The 17,386-nt window shown below is 35.3% G+C and overlaps 1 protein-coding gene across 1 annotated transcript; it reads right to left on the reverse strand.

Annotated features, from left to right (window-relative positions):
* Positions 1–9,641: 9,641 nt before the first annotated feature.
* LOC132032096 (uncharacterized) lies at positions 9,642–10,001 on the reverse strand. The gene has a single exon (XM_059421895.1). It carries the CDS (start codon positions 9,999–10,001, stop codon positions 9,642–9,644), a length of 360 nt encoding a protein of 119 aa, XP_059277878.1.
* Between the last annotated feature and the right edge of the window lie 7,385 nt (positions 10,002–17,386).

Consider the following 17,386-nt stretch of genomic DNA (forward strand, 5'->3'; position numbering starts at 1 on the left):
ACGGAGAGAGAGAGAGACAGACTGGAACTGGCTTTTTTTTTTTTTGAAATAAGATGAACAAGTAGTTGGGATCGGGGGGAAGTGGGTTGGAAGGAGTTTTTGTATAATGTGTGTGGGTTGGAAGAAGTTTTTGTATAATGTGTATGGGCTTTTGTGTATTTTGTAAAAAGATTATAAGTTTTAAAATTATAATTCAGTCCCAATTTTAGTTAATCACATTTTTAAGACAAGTTTGACCTTGGCTGGTCAAACTTGTCACCATTTCTAATTATCAGACTTTTTTGTCACCATAACTTAAATCTTCCCAGATTCAAAGATTCAATACTTTAGCTTAACCCACTTCAAGATGAAAAAATCAATTCAAACTTTTAAATCTTTAAGATGTACCCATTAAGACAGATAGAAATTAATCCAAGAATTCGGTTTGAGCTGAATCCTTCAATGTAAAGATTCAAATTTTCATTTGAACCTACTGCAATTAGTGAAAATTCCTAGAAATTTTGATTTAATTCACTAACTATGTTATATTTTCACCGAAATTATTATTTTGATTTACTTCACTAACTGTGTTATATTGTTACTGAGCATATATTTTTTACAACTTGAATTTTCAACTTAGCAAAAGAAATATTATTTCTTGGATGGCTGGAGAAGGAATTTTGTTTTAATTCCTTGTTAACAGAGAAATTTGTCTGAATAAACTCCTGAAATAGATAAGATTTTGCTAGATATATAATTTTGTCCTCTAATAATTACCATTCATTTAATACTATTTTACATCAATTAAGTTCAAAGTTTCAATTCCACCAAAGACAATACATTCTTCTGCCTTGATCAAACAGGAGTTGTAACAACGAACAACAACAACATATTCTATGTATTCCCAGAAGTGGGGTCAGGAGGGGAGTTGTAACAACCAAGAAGAAAAAAGAGCAGAAAAGTGAAGAAAAAGAATTAATCAAAAACTTGTGTTACCACAACCAGCTTTTCTGTCAAGGTAAATGGTGACAATTGTGGGTAATTTGAAGGAAGAAGGGATTGAGACAAGGGGATCCATTATCCCCATTGCTATTTGTTTTGATCATGGAATATTTAAGCAGGGTCTTGAAGCAAATGAGTCGGTTACCAGACTTTAGGTATCATGCCATGTGTAAAGATGTACAGCTCACTCATCTCACCTTTGCAGGTGATCCGATGATCTTCTGTAAAGGTACAGTGACATCTGTGTAGAGAATAATGGAAGCTTTAAAGCAATTTTCTGATGTAACAGGTTTGAATACCAATTCTGATAAGTCAAGTATCTATATGGCTAGTGTGGATGAAGAAACAAAGACTAAACTATTGGCACTTGCAGGGTTCAGTGTGGGGACTTTCCTTATGAAATATTTGGGGCTGCCTCTGTCACCAAAGAAGTGGTAAAAAAATGGACTGTCATCAATTAGTTATGAAGATCACTGGAAAAATCAGAGCTGTATCAGCTAGGCACCTCTCATATGCTGGGAAATTGCAGGTAATAAACTCCATCTTATTCTCACTTCACAATTTTTGGGGAGCTGTATTCATTTTACCTCAAAGTGTGCTGAAGGTTGTAGACAAGAAATGCAGAGAATTCTTGTGGGGAAGTAATGAGGACACAAAGAACGTGGAATTGGTAGCGTGGGAGACAGTATGCACACCAAAGAATGAAGCTGGCCTGAATGTTAGAAGTTGCAGAAAATGGAACTTGGCCTCTGTTGGGAAACTAATATGGCTGCTGCTAACAAATAAGGAGTTATTATGGGTCAGGTGGATTCAAGGAATTTATATGAAACCTAATGAGAATTTTTGGACTCATGTACCATCTGATAATTGTAGTTGGTATTGGAATAATTTAAATAAGATTAAGTTGGGAATGCAGCAGTGGTATAGCAATGATAGATACACTTTAACTGCTAATGGCAAGTACTATGTTAATCAGAGTTATCTAGCATTGCTAGGACATGGGACACTTGTTGAATCACATGAGCTCATATGGAGCAAGATAGTACTGCCAAAGCATATGTTTATCCTATGGTTAGCTTATCACAGGAAATTGTTGACTAAAGCTAGGATGGTGGGTATGAGAATGCAATGTGAGACTGCAGATTGTGTGTTGTGTGAACAGGAGGAAATAGAAGATGCTAAACACTTATTTGTTGATTGTGACTGGGCAAAAGCAGTCTGGAGTGAACTCATGCAATGGGTGGAGATGCAACTGCCTCAAATGGAGACAAGAGTTACATTGAGCTATATTAAACAGAATGAAGGAGGAAGTGCTGGCTGCGATGTATGGAGCACTGGTGTACTTCAGCCGGAAGGCCAGGAATTAGAAAAATTTTCGAGAACTAAATGTGAACACCAGCCATAGTACAACAGATAAAATTTATAGTGAAGGAAAGGATAGGTATGTTTATAGGTTCAAAACAGGCTAAAAAGTGTATAGGTTTTCTTGAGATGCTGTGTAGTTAGTTTTTTCTGAGGCTTGTTATTCTTGGCACCCTGCATGTAAAGTAGCCAAGTTTACAGGTGCTTTTAGTTTGCATTTCTCATGATGGTTTTGTTGGTGGTAATAAGATTTCACAGTTTATTACCAAAAAAAAAAAAAAAAAAAAAAAGATTAATCAAAACAGCCTATCGAAAAATAATTGAATGCTTGTCCAGAAAAGCAGGTAGAATAGACAAAGAGATATTACTCCTCCCTCAAATTATCTGGCACCATTTAGATTTTCAGAGTTAAACAAGTTTCTTTGACCGTAAGTTTTCACATATTTTTTAAAGTTTTGAATTATTAACTATTGTGACTTATAGTACCTTTTACGTACGTAGTTTTCATATATTATGTGTTCGAATTCACTATCAAAATTAAGAAATTTGACTCTCAAAATCCGAATGGTACAACATAAATTGAGACAATGAAAGTAATTAATTGAAAGAAGAAATTAAATATACAGAAGAATTGCTTCCTAAACCAAGTCCAATTTTTTCGTGAACATGGTAAGCTGCTTTAAAGTTGCTTGCTTCTGAGCATCACCACTAGAACAAGTGCGCACTTAATAATTATCGTATACACACTCCATAATCAAATCAATGAACCCTCCTACGTATATCCAAAAATGAAAAAAAAAATAATAATAATAATAATAATAATGATACATCGGAATTAATTGACTTCAGGTATACTATGTAAGGCAGGCCTCCATCACCGATGATGTAACACAATCCCTTATCGATGTTCATCAATTTTCACACTCAAACAAATCAATGAACCCTTCTACTGATATGCTCTAAAAATAAAAATAAAAATAAATAATACATGGACTTAATTTACTTCAGGTATATTTACTCCAGGTATACTATGTAAGGCAGGCCTCCGTGAGTGACCATGCAACTCAAGCCCTTCACTTGCGTTCATCAATTTTGTCAATAGTTGATGTACGGATAGGCCTTGTACGTCTGCCCTACCCATCAACTCCGATAATTGCTTCTTCGTGATCTTTATCTTTACCTCTTTTACTACTGACGTAGAAGAATAAATACTTTCCTTATTTTCTCCGATGAGAAGAGGATATCCTCAAATTTCATGGTCTCGTGACAATAAAAATTCTGGTTAGTTTTTGGCTCCATAGACGGTAAGCGCCAGTCTTCGCCTTCCCCATTGCACGGATGATTCTTTTTTCATACAATTTCCCATATTTTCTTGGTGTTGATAGTGGATATTATCGTTTCTCTCTTGTAAGTAGAATAATATGAATTCTAGTAGCTAGGCAAGTTTTTCTTTGTAGAGATGAGGGGTTGTGGCATACTATATATATATATATATGACGAAGCGAGCTGGCAATGCAACGAAAGGTCTGTCCAAAGTATTTTTAATAAGCTATATCTAATCCGCCTAAGTTTACACAACCCATTTTGATTTAATCTGATGAATTGAACTGAAATTATCCATCAAATTATTGGTCAAAGGAATCAAAATAGTGTATTATATTCAAACATATTGACCCAGCTAATTAGGAATTGACGTTTCTTGATTGATTGACCAATGATGGTCAAAGAATTGAAGTAGTTTTCTTTAAGACTATTACCCTGTTTGGCCAACTTCCAAAATATGGGATTGAGCTCCTCTCCATTTTTCTTCTTTCAATTTTCCTCAAGTTCTATCTTGGATTAGAGACACATGGTATGGGTTAAAATTAATGACTAAGATTTAATTGACTAAAATAAGGCTCTAATCATGATTATATAATTAATAACTTATCCATAATTATATTAGAATAATTTTCTCTCTCTTCCTATTTACTTTTCCTACCCAGTAAAATATCTTTTCTGATTTATCCAATTATTTTTTGCCACTTAATTTTTTTCCCCTAATAGACCCAATATTCAATTGGTGATATTTTCCATTTTTTCAATTATGATGCTTACTAATTTACATAATATAGATCCCATTATTCAATTGGTAATTGTATATTCTCGAAAGAGTTGTCTATATTCTGAAAAATATTACCATTAAAGAGCTGTCATGATTGCAAAAAAAGATGGAATATTAAAATAGGAAGAGAGAGAGAACATTTTAATATATTTATGGATAAGTTGTTAATTATATAAACTATGGTTAGGGCCTTGTGTTTAGTCAATTAAATCATAGTCATTAATTCTAACCCATGCCATGTGTCTCTAATCTAACATAGAACTTGGGGAAAATGGAGAGAAGGGAAATGGAGAGGAGTCCAATCCCAAAATATGCTGATTCTGAAAAGAATTTTCATGTTTTTGTTTCACGAAAAAATTAATCATGTCGGTACTTTAAGGAGCATATGTGTTGAGAATATAATTAAGTAAATAAAAGTATACTCTATAAACTTTTAAACGAGAGGGTCACAAAATTTAGTTCCCAAAATATTGAACTTGAGCATCACTTGTTTAAACCAATTGTTATATTAGTAGTAGTACTCTACTTGCCATTTTATTAGTATATATACTTTTGAATTCAAGCTATATTGAAAGTGCATGCAGTGACATCGTCTTTTGTTAACAATGTCTACCACTAGTGAATTTTATACCATTCTTTTTTCCTTTAGGCTATTGCTTGCCTTTTTCCATTTCCTATGATCTCAGTCAACATGCACGCACGCACGCAAGCTCAGTCCTCTTATAAATTTAATGTGCAACTAGATAGGCAATCCACATTGATTTATCTTCTCTACTGGTGGCTACTATATTAGACCAAGTCATACACCTGATCTGGTCTCCTTTTCGTTTTTTATCCTTTTGATAGGAGCGTTGAGCCTTTTTGGGTATTTAGTTAAGGTGTTCCCAGTAAGTGCCAAAGCAAACGTCAAGTGTATTTAGTAATAAATGCCAACGCAAACGTACGTTAAGTGTGTTTGGTTAAAGTGTTCCAAGCAAGTGCCATAGCAACGTTAAGTACAAGTAGTTGAGTTCACTTTATAAGAAAGAAGGATGGGTTGGTTGGAGGGTCTAAATTGGGAATCTAGCACTCCCTCTGCCTCAAATTATCTATTGTGATTTTTAAATATAGTTATATCAAGAGATAAAGGTCAAAAACACACCTCAACTATCACTTTTCGAAAAGGCAACCTGAACTAAATGTGTGAACTCGCTCTCGAAAAGGCAAGTGAAGCTAAAATTTTCTCAAAAAAATTGTCCACATGGAATAAATAATTCTATGGTGGCACCTACATGGAAATTAAAAAATAATATTTTTTATAAAAAAAAAAAACTGTATATTTTTTTTTAAAAACTGCATTATTTTTTTTCAAAAAAAAAAAAATCAGCATTTTTGTTAAAAAATAAAATCTGGATTTTAAAAAAAATATGAAAAAAATTGTAAAAAAATATCAAAAAATTTATAAAATCAGAAAAAAAATGATTTAAAAAATGGAGAAGTTGATTTTTTTTTTAAATGTGAAAAATAAATAATCAGTTAAAAAAAATAACTTTATTTTTTAAACTATTTTTTTAATTTTCTATATATATATATATATTTTTTACAAAATTATTATTTTTCAGTTTGTTTTTTAAAACAAATAGTTTTTTTAAAATATTTCCATGTAGGTGCCATTGTGACATTATTTATCTACGTGGACAGCACTTGGCAACATTTTTATATAAAATGGAGAGTGTAGATCACATGCCATTCAAGAATAATTTGAGGTGTGTTTGCAAACTAGATAGTGATAGTTTAGGTATGAAACTAAAAAAAAAAAGTGATAGTTGGGATGTGTTTTTCACCCTTATCTCGTATACCAAATTATTTGTCATTTTAGAAGTTCAAGATGTCAAATTAGGCATTGGGCCTAACTCACATCCCAAGCTAGCTCAAAAAGAGGAGGATTGCTCAAGCCTTATAAGGACATTCTTTTTATCCGGAGTCCACTGTCCGGTCTGGAGTGTGCACATTCATGGATCGGACATCTTCACCCCCAGTGGTTCGGGACTGGTCAATTGGTCCGGGGGCATTCTGCCTCCTTTTTTTTTCGAGGGTCCACATCGAATCAGGTCTGGGCTTGGCTCTGATACCATGTCAAACTAAGTATTGGGTCTAACTCACACCTCAAAAGCTAGCTCAAAGAGAGAAAGATTGCCCAAGCTTTCCTTATAAGGAGCCCAGGGTTCTCGTCCGTCACCGATGTGATATATTCTCGTCACAAGATAAAATTATTTGCATATTTTTTTCCCATTTCACCCTTGTAGTTATTGTTCTTGAAAACTAAAAACACCTCAATTATGGGTGATGTTATGATTGTTCAAATACCAATGAATGATAAAACAGTTAAAATCTCCTTTTAATTAGTAGATTTTTCTAAGGGGCGTGTAAAAGAGAATCACGACAGATAATTTGAGATAGAGGGAGTACAATCGTTAGGTAAGACAAAGGAGGCAGCGTAAATGAAATGAAATTAGTTTGTTATTTTTGTTGGACCCATATATATCCCCTTAATTTGGTATAATGAACAATTATGAGAGCTAACTAATTCTTCGTTGAGGGTTCTTTATTTTATAGTATTCTGTTTAGTCGTATGAATTTAATGAGAAGCTAACAGAAATGTACCTCTTTAAAAACAAATCCGCATCGGTTAGCCGATAAGTTAGTTTTGTAATCAGTAGTCAAGAAAGAATTGTTAGTGATCCCAACTATTATAAATTAACCCAACCATTTTCCTAGATTTTTCATTTTTTGGTAAACAAAAATAAAATGTACTTTCAAATAACAATTTACAGTAGCGTTTGTTTTACCACTTGTGTTTCAAATATTACGAGTTCTAAGTTAAAGAATAGATATTCTTCCTCAAACTCTACAATCTTTTGAAGAAAGCACCAGTAGAACTCATTTTACGATTCAGTTCGAAATTTGATAAACATTTAACAATTGTGTTTTCGTAAGTGTGGTTGGAATTCATTAAAAATATCTGGACGAGGCTATATACGATATTTGGAAAAGATTGGAGGCGATTTGGACTTATTTGGAGTAAACATTCAGCGTTGAAATTGACCTCAAAAGACGCCAATGTTGCGTTGGATATCACGTGTATATCCACACACGGATATACATCAATATATACAGATATAGATGGATATACACATGTGCATTGGCAAAATAAATAGATATACGTACGAGATATACACCACAAGAAAATCTATTTTTCCTCATTTTCACCCACCCTCCGCTGCACCCACTACCGGTACAAAGTATCAAGCCCCGAAATCTTGGTGGGACAGACTGGTACCCCGTGCCTTAACCTTGACCGAGCCAATGATCAAGCCAATCAACCTTACATGACTATAATTGTGATTCATGCATGAGAGGAAATATAAAACTTTTCATTAAATAAAGAAAGGGAAAATAATAATATAATCTAATTACACCGAAAGAATACTATGTCTCCCAAAAGATTGAACTTGAGCGTCACATGCTCATTGCTAAGTTATACAGTAAACTATCTGCCATTTCAGTATAGAAAATGTTTACTTCAGGGTGAAATGAAGTAGCACAATTGAATTCAAGCTTCATGGAAAGTGCAATGACATTGTCTTATGTTACAAAAGTATACCCCTAGTGAATTTTAAACGATTTTTTCATTATGCAGTGACATTGTCTTTTGTTAACAATGTCTACCAATGGTGACTACTACATTAGACCAAGTCTCCTTTTAGCTTTTTATCCTTTTGATTGATACTTGTATTGTGCTTTTTGGGTAGTAGTAGCTAGTTTATTGTCATTTTTTTGTGCGGATTGCCCTTCAAAGGCACTGGTCTTTAAATTTTGCCCTTAGTCTATTATCATGAGGTTTGGAGTTCGAATTCCGGCTCAGTAAAAAAAAAAAAAACTTTTGAGTTTCGTAGCAAAATTAGGCCGATTGGTGCAGAAGTTAGGCCTTAAGGCAGAGTTATGCAAAATTCCAACTGAGTAAATATATGTTTTTTTTTTTTTTTTTAATGCAAACCTCTACGTTAAGGTAGAGTTTTGCCTTATGCCTGAAGGCAAAACTCTGCTTTAAGGCAGAGTTTGCCTTATACCAGAAGGCAAAACTCTGCCTTAAGTAGAGTTTTTTGTCAAACTCTGCCTGATCAGGTAGAGTTTGAGGCAAACTGATCAGGTAGAGTTTGAAACTCCGCAAAACTCTGTCTTGCGAATCCAAACTCTACCTTGCGAAATTGTTTTTAATTTTTGACTGAGCGAGGGTTCGAACCCGAAACCAATAGTGAAGGACAAAAATTAATGACCACCAATTTGAGGGGCAAAAATTAAAGACCCCCGCCCCCGAATAATAACAATCGTGCAAATTGTCCGTTTATTGTTAATTTGTTAAAGTGTACTCAGTAACTAGCAAAGCAGCGTTACGTATGTAGAGCTCACAAGGGAATCACTAAGGATAAGTTTTCCAGATCGAAAACCATAGTCTCTGAAGTTGCTATATAGATATTTATAGTCGGGTCTTATCGCTGAAATCCTTTTACATAAGAAGTGTGAGTTAAATTCTTGTCGTCCTCCTTCCTAGCTCTCTCTTCCTTATTCCTTTTAGGAAAGAACTTGAGCATCCGACCTGCCGTCTATAAACTAATGAAATTCTATCGGTAAATATTCCTTGACAACAAAATTATAATTGTTGAAGAGTGAAAAAGTCCCACATCGGTGGTTAATGAGATGGATGGTCTCCTTATATGGACTTGGGCACTCTTTCGCTCATAAGCTAGCTATTGGGGTAGAGTCAAGCCTAAGATTCATTTATTTACTATTATTAAAAACAAACTAGTGATTCCAGTGACAATATATTTCTGTTGTTAATCATTGCCACGGAAGTGAAATCAACTACAACGATGTATCTACGTACCAATTGAAATATGTCGTTAAACTGTCCAATTTAAATTTTTATTAATTACAAAAGACTAGGAGATGATCAATTGATAGAAAGGACAAATTTACAAAAGAATTGTTTCCTAAACCAGGTCCATTTATTCATGCACAAGGTAAGAAACTGCAGGCATAAACTTGAATTTCCTACTCCCTACACCTAAAATCACCTATATACACACTGCATAAAAGAATCAATGAATCCTCCTACCTCCAAAAACTGAAAAAGAAAGAAAATACACTAGGAGACTTAATTGACTTCAGGAATACTCTGTAAGGCAGGCCTCCATGACCGATGATGCAACTCAATCCCTTCATTGACGTTCATCAACTTTGTCAATAGTTGATGTACGGATAGGCCTTCTACGTCTGCCTTACCCATTAACTCCGACAATTGCTTCTTCGTGATCTTTATCTTTATTACCTCTTTTATCATGGAGGTAGAAGAATTGAAGTTTTCCTTTTCTTCTCCGATGTTAAGATGATCTTCCTCAACTTTCATGGTCTTATGACAATAGAAATCCTTGTTAGTTTCTGGCACTGTGGAGGGTAAGCTCCATTCTTCGCCTCCCCATTGCATGGAGGATTCTTTTTTCATACAATTTCCCATACTTTCTTGGTGTTGATAGTGGATAATCTCTTTTCTCTCTTATAAGCAGAATATATGAATTCTAGTAGCTAGGAAAGTTTTTCTTTGTAAAGATGAGGGGTTGTGACTCTTATATAATGTAGGAAGGTTTGGTTCAAATTGAAAGGACGAAGAAGGTTGGAAATGCCACGAGGGACTTGGTCTAGGAGATGTCCAACTTGGTAGGTGATGAAGCTCAATTTTGACCTTATCCTTCTTGGGTCCAACTCCACCTACTTTAATTTGGGAATTTGGATCTAGGGTTATTCGTTGGTTACCTGCTCGAACTCAACTGATCAAAATCTAAATATTTAGACGAAACAATCGTACTTTTTTAATATGATATCAGAGCAATAATGATTTTGAGTTTGAGTTTTATTGCCATCCATTTAAGAAAAAGTTTTATGTATTTGGCCCATGAAAAAATAATTAAACTTACACGGGAGAGCCGTGTTGAAGGCATGCATAATTAAATAATAAAAAATATAATCTCTCTTATAATTTAAGCTTTCAAATGACATGACAAGACTTCGACCGTTTTATCAAATGCTTTCTCTAGAGCAAGTAGTTACTCTGCAAGAGAAAATTTAGGTTCTTTTATTTTTTTCAGTGGGCACGCTCTGTAGAATTTTTTGGGTCATTCTTTATTTTTATTGTTATTATACTCCTACTAATTAAGTTCTTTTATTTCACCTTCCTAGCAGGGAATTTTTTGAGCTATCTTTCTCTGATTTGTTCTGAATATTAAGCTATTTTAGCGTTATATTCTTATCATCTCGGAACTATGAGTTATAACGATGCTATTTACATTCTTGGAGGATTGCCAGGTGATTTGAAGTCTAAAGATTATGACAGTTTGAATGTTCATGCTACCGCTGCTACGACTGGTGCTTCTACGTGTGATGACGGTTTTGAAGAACTGCCCCCTAAAGCGCCCCAACTCAAAGATGCTAGTGACAAATTTCAAGGACTTATTGATATTATTGTGGTTATTAGCTATCTACTGAAAGGTCATTGATACATAGAAATTTATAGATTTATGCAATGCATTATAATCGACTTGAGAAATATGAAAGTTATGAAATCAATAAACTTATATTTCCCCTTTCGAATATATATATATATATTATTTTAAAACAATACTCCATTTAGAAGCGAAAAAAACAAAAAGCCAAAAATGAACGAGGTCGGCCTAGACACCCATGAGCCAAATCCGGATAGACTGGACAAGACTTCAGTGTGAAAAATGTTTGGCATCGATATATTCTTGCATAATGAATAAGGTGTGGACATAATTAAGTAATTGGAATCTTGCTCTTTTTGGCTTTAGTTTGCAGTACTCACGTGTGCTTTTATTGTATGAGCTGCATATTTCCCCTCTTAAGTCAAATGTACTAAACTTTATTGAAAGATTGTTATATATATGTATATATATTATTTTAAAACAATACTCCATTTAGAAGCGAAAAAAACAAAAAGCCAAAAATGAACGAGGTCGGCCAAGACACCCATGAGCCAAAGCCGGATAGACTGGACAAGACTTCAGTGTGAAAAATGTTTGGCATCGATATATTCTTGCATAATGAATAAGGTGTGGACATAATTAAGTAATTGGAATCTTGCTCTTTTTAGCTTTAGTTGCAGTACTCACGTGCGCTTTTATTGTATGAGCTGCATATTTTCCCCTCTTAAGTCAAATGTTACTAAACTTTATTGAAAGATTGTTATAATCTAGCTTAGGTAGACACTCCAAACTTTGGGTAGGTATTTACTTTAACTTAATTTGGACCATTCTTATTAAGAGAGGTATGTAGTACAACAACATACCCAGTGTAATTTTATAGGTGAGATCTGGGGAGGATAGAGTTATGGCTGTACAAAGAAAATCGACAAACCGTACCAAATCGATAATCCGAGTCAACTGAGAAAAAAACCAAACTAGTGGTTTGGTAGTGAAAAAAAAAAAATACCCGACCTTAATTGATTTGGTTTGATTTTAACTAAAAAAAGGCAAACCGAACCAAACCAAACCGACAATACATATAAACAATTTTTAAAAATATTTTATACATATAAATAATTATTTGTAATGCGACTTATTTCCTAAATTTTTTCATAGTTTTTGTCTTTTAACACATTACTTCAAGCTTGAACTTAGAATTTTGAATAGTCCAATAAGTTTTATAGCCCATAGATGTTAGCAACTCAAATAAGTTCAAATCAAAACCAAATTAATACTAATGCTAACAAAAGAAAGTCAATTCTATCACTAGTTAGGAATGATAATAATGTTGGATATCTATTGATCTTTAGTTTTGTGTTGGCTTAGATAGTGAAACTACATAACTTAATTTTATTTTATTTTTGTCATGTAATTAATACCTATATATTACCCGTACTTATTTTAGGACGACTTAGTATTTTTAGATTATGATCATTTTTATTATGTCTTATTAGTTAGCAATCTTTATTTTGATGTGATTTCATTATCTTTTTTGTTGAATATTTTATTACAATGTCATCACTCATCTCACATTTTGTATTATTTTCTTAAGAAACGCCGTAATTATATAGTTGTAGCTTATTATGACTAAAGAAATATTTGAAGTAAAAATTATATGTTTTATATGAAGACTTTTTCGGGGAAAAAAATCCCGAAAAATCTGAGAAAACCCGAGGTTGAAAAATCCGACTTATGTTGGTTTGGTTTATAAATTTTAAAACACGATATAACTGGTTTAGTTTAGTATTTGAAAAACACAAACCAACCGGCTGGTCCATGTACACCCCTAGGTAGAGTGTACGCAGATCCACCTACCTCAAAGAGATAGAGAGGTTGTTTTCGATAGACCCTCGGCTTAAGTAAAACATTTCAAAGAGGGTATTAAGAGGTGTGTAATTTCTTTGAAAAATGAAGTTTGTATAGACTTATAGTTTGAAGAAATTATTTGGTGCTTTTACATTACATTTTAAGCTTTGCCCTGGAAGAACCAACTCCGGCCGAATCAATTTTCCAGTATAAAGTTGCCGTTAATGAAAATCTTCAATGGCACTCGAGGTTATCAATGCTGCCTTGAAATCTTATGTCTAATTTTAGAATTGGAGACCGTAACGTGTATTTGTCATATTGGTTTAATTTTGAGTGTCGTACCTAAGTCATGCATGTTAAGAGTTTAACCTAAAATCTGAATTAAAGATTGATAATTGAATTTGTCAAATAGGGTCGAGGACAAGTGAACTGTAATAGTCACAATTAACCTCCTCGTAATATAAAATCGTCTGTAATAAAATAAGAAGTAAAAGGTATGCAAATGATAAACAACATTAAACCAATATGACAGATACATGATGAGCCACCCGGGGCTCCTTCACTAAGCGTGTGGTTAATATAATCTCCAAAGGATCTGTAGTTAGTGGAATTGTTTACCCCTAAAAAGGGTACAATTGAATTTGTATGCAGTTTAAAGGATATGTGATTTGATTTGTCAAAGTTAGTATTTGAATATGAAATAACTAGTATGAAATACAGAGAAGGTAAAGTTAAAACTAGAGAACAAGCCTGGGCCTCTGTTAGTTTTCGGACTGAATTCCGTGAAAAGGAATGCCCCCGAATAATATTTAAGCTTTAAATGACTAAGGGAAAACGAAGTGAATTGAACTGCTAAAAGATATAAAAAGAGCTTTTTAGTAATTCGATCTGAAGTTTATGTGTAATATAATAGTATTGCCTTAAATCTCCTCATGCCAGATTACAAGTAACTAGTCCCTATTTATCGTATATGAATCAGCCATTAGCCCATAATCATTCCCAATAATGACTAATAAACAATCATAAATGCTGCCTTGAATGCCAATTGTAACGTCTGCACCAAATCTGGTCCGGTTGAATAACGGCTGCAAGACGTGATATCCTCATTTAATGAGCTTGTTGGGCTGTCACTTCGAAGTTGATTTACTACGGTGGATTTGCCTCGGGTAAAACCATTTGCCTCGGGTAAAACCGTAGTCCTTTTCTTTGTTCCGCTGAAATGATTCAATGCTTCCTACTCTAACCGCCACATGTTTTGCTAGTTGGATGCCACGTGTAAAGATGTGTTTACCATGTATACAGATAGTCCCTCCATTTTCCGGTGGAAAGCATTGACTCCTGGGAATAGATTTGAACCGTTACTGAAGCTTTCTAATGGCGGGAACACAAAACGCCCGGTTCTGCTGCCTGAAAAGACAGGTATCGACTTCAGCAGAATATTAATAATTACACCATTGATTTGATCTATCTTGGAAACAGCTACCATTTGAACTTCCATCTTTTCAACTTCCCAATTTGAGTGTATATAAGGCAAGGATCTCATCCATTCTTGTCACTCACTCACTCACTCACTTTCCTTCTACAATAAACCCTACATTGTAATCTTTGCAATTCCCTTCTCTTAAAGTTTCGCCACCAACCATGTCTTCTTTTCCATTGTTAATCCAATCATCAGCAAACTCTGCATCACCAGTTCATCACTCAGAACATATTTCGATGACTTCCCCCAACTCAAAGAAAGAACTTGAGTTTCTCGCTGCCGATATTCTTCCCGCCGGCTTTAAGTACCATGATGATTGGCGCATCTCTGCCCATCTTGAGTCTGTTGAAAGAATAGAATCCTTTATTGATGCAACAATTCTTCCCAAGGTTCGCAAGGAGTGCAAATTTGCTGCCGACATTGATGTAGTCAATGTTGATAAGGAGATGGGAATGACTCATCATGTTGAAGGTTTTCCATGACCTACACTTACTGTTTTGCAATTGGCTATTCCTTCCCCATTCCGCAAATCATAGAGGACTTCTGTCGTCACTACAGAGTTGGCATCGGGCAAATTGCTCTGCAAGTTTGGAGGTTGATTTACTGTATTCAGCTCTTAGCTAACATAGTTGATGTCTCCTTTACTTTAGACCACTTGATCCACATATACGTTCCTCGAGTTATTTGAGGTGGTTTAGTGCACCTATACACTCGTGGGAGGCATAGTTTAATTGATTCGGAGGATGACTATGATAGAGGCTGGCTTCACCGATTTGTCATGATCCGGACAAGCCAACTCCAGTGTCAACTATCCGAGCCCTTTCCTGAATCATGGAATCCTACTCATAAGTTTTCCACATTTTTTCTTCTTCTCATGATCTAGCATTGTATAGCGCTAATTTCTGCAAATAAACTTTTCCTTCGCAGTTGTTTCAGTCGAATCGGAACTCGTGATTAAAATCTTTGATTGGGTCATTGCATTGCTTGATGCTTCTCGCAATGTAACCCGCTCCTGGAGAAGTATCATCTCCGAGTGGTGGAGAGGAAAAAACCATGGTAAGTTTAAACCCTCTTATGAATTCAATAATGCTTTTAAAATTATTTGTAACCGTATCTTTATTTCCAAGACTTCCTATGAAGAAGCACATTTCAAAGAAGACCCCTTCTCAGGTTGACGCCACCGAAAATGTTGCTTCCTCTAGTCGAAAACGCAAATAAAGAGAGGTTCCATCCATCCAAATTCCTTCTATGGGTATTGGTTCTCGGTTACGTACCCGATGCCCGCTTTCGGAGGCTTCGAAGAAAACACAACGAGAGAACCAATCCCCTGTAATCATTCTTAATGAAGACGAGCTGCGTGCTGAGGCTATTGTTTCCGTGTCTAACGATTCCAGTGCATCAACTAAGAACCCATTTGAGGAACAGATTACTCCTTCAACTACTATCAGGTCAACTTCTGAGTCTTCTTTAAGGGACTCTTCACCCCGAGTCGAAACGGCTTCCACGGGATCATCTTTTCGCCCTCGTACTTTTGCTACCAAACTAGAGTCATCATTAACTCAGCTGGCTGATGCTCTCCTTCAGGTATGCTTGCTTTTATCTCTGCTTCCCTTTATTAATTTTCCTCCGTTCTCATTTTCTCAATCTACTCCAGGGTCATGCGGCCACAACTTCGGCCATTAGAATTGTCACCCCTTCGCTCCTCCCCGACAAGATATAAATCTTCACGAAGAAATCGAACGTCTCCAAGCCGAGAATAAGAAACTTACGTCTGACGTTTGGGATTCTGATTCCCTTCAGGTATCTTTGACCTTGCGTTTTCATGACGCAGCTGACTCTTTGAAGGACTGGGAGAACTCCCTTCAATTATTGACTACTTCTTTCATGGATCTTCAGAACAAGAACGTTCCACTGGAAAAAGCTGCATCTTGTACCCGAGACCAAATTGCCAGCTTTGAAGTTTCTCGAGACTGCTTTAAACTTCGGTGCAAAAAATTGTGCCTTCATCGCAACTTATCCATTTTGGAGATGAGAAAGAAAGCTTTTGATGAAGGTCCCCCCCCCCTCCCCCCCCCCCCCCACACCCGACTTCAATCTCTGTTCATCCCTTCTCAAAGTGGAAAATGATGTAAGGGCTGCTGAACTAGCTTTGGCAAACATTGACAAGCCCAGAGTCACTGAGTCAAAGAAAAAATACCCGAAGACATACGAGGTTGCTAATCAAACAGCATAAGCTTTGAATTTTCCTCTTCGATTTTTTTTTTTTTTTTATTACTTGGACAATTGCTTTGATCATGTTTTCTATGGTTGTTATAACCTAGAATTTTGCCTATCTTTTAACAATAGACTTGAGCCAATCTTGTTTGTCTTATCATATAACTTGTGTTCTTACGTCATTATGAATGTATTCATCCGTTATATTCCACGGAGTTATTTAATTGAGGTAGTTATATCGGCAACTTCTCTTGGAAGCTTTGCTTTTTTCAAAAACAATAACTTCCTCAATAGGCGGGAAACTAAAATGTCTCTACTTCTCTATGCTCTGACGCACGTTTTATCACATTGTCACTCCGGACACGTGTTGATTGCTGACTGGAAAATTGAAGCGGTTCAAGAACCCAAAGCGTCACCGTAATGATGACAACTCCCACTATAAAATCACTTCACCACTTCACTTTTCATTGTTTTACCTTCATCTTAAAATCCTCTCACTCTCTAAAAGCTTTTCAGGCCACCGCCAGTTTTTTCGATCACCGCCTTTCATCAGATTTTTCTCCCTGAAAAATGACTAAAACAAGTAAAAAGAACACTCGTGCTACTCGGGTGTTACACCCATTTAAAAATTTTGCGCGACTAGACTTTGTGGACTTGACTTAGTGTGAGCCCGAACAAGAGTAAAGTCATGCGAGGATTAAGGAGAAAGGTTATATTATAAGAGTGAGTAATGGCATATATATGATATGTGGAGACCATATGGGGTGCATCGGTTCATATGTCACTTGCCGAAAAGCCTCGTTGCCGTAAGCCAAGTGGGGCCCACACTTGAGTTTTATAAAGGACATGTGAAGAGACATATGA

This window comes from Lycium ferocissimum, chromosome 9 (genome assembly GCF_029784015.1).
Source record: "Lycium ferocissimum isolate CSIRO_LF1 chromosome 9, AGI_CSIRO_Lferr_CH_V1, whole genome shotgun sequence".
NCBI classification, from domain to species: Eukaryota; Viridiplantae; Streptophyta; class Magnoliopsida; order Solanales; family Solanaceae; genus Lycium; species Lycium ferocissimum.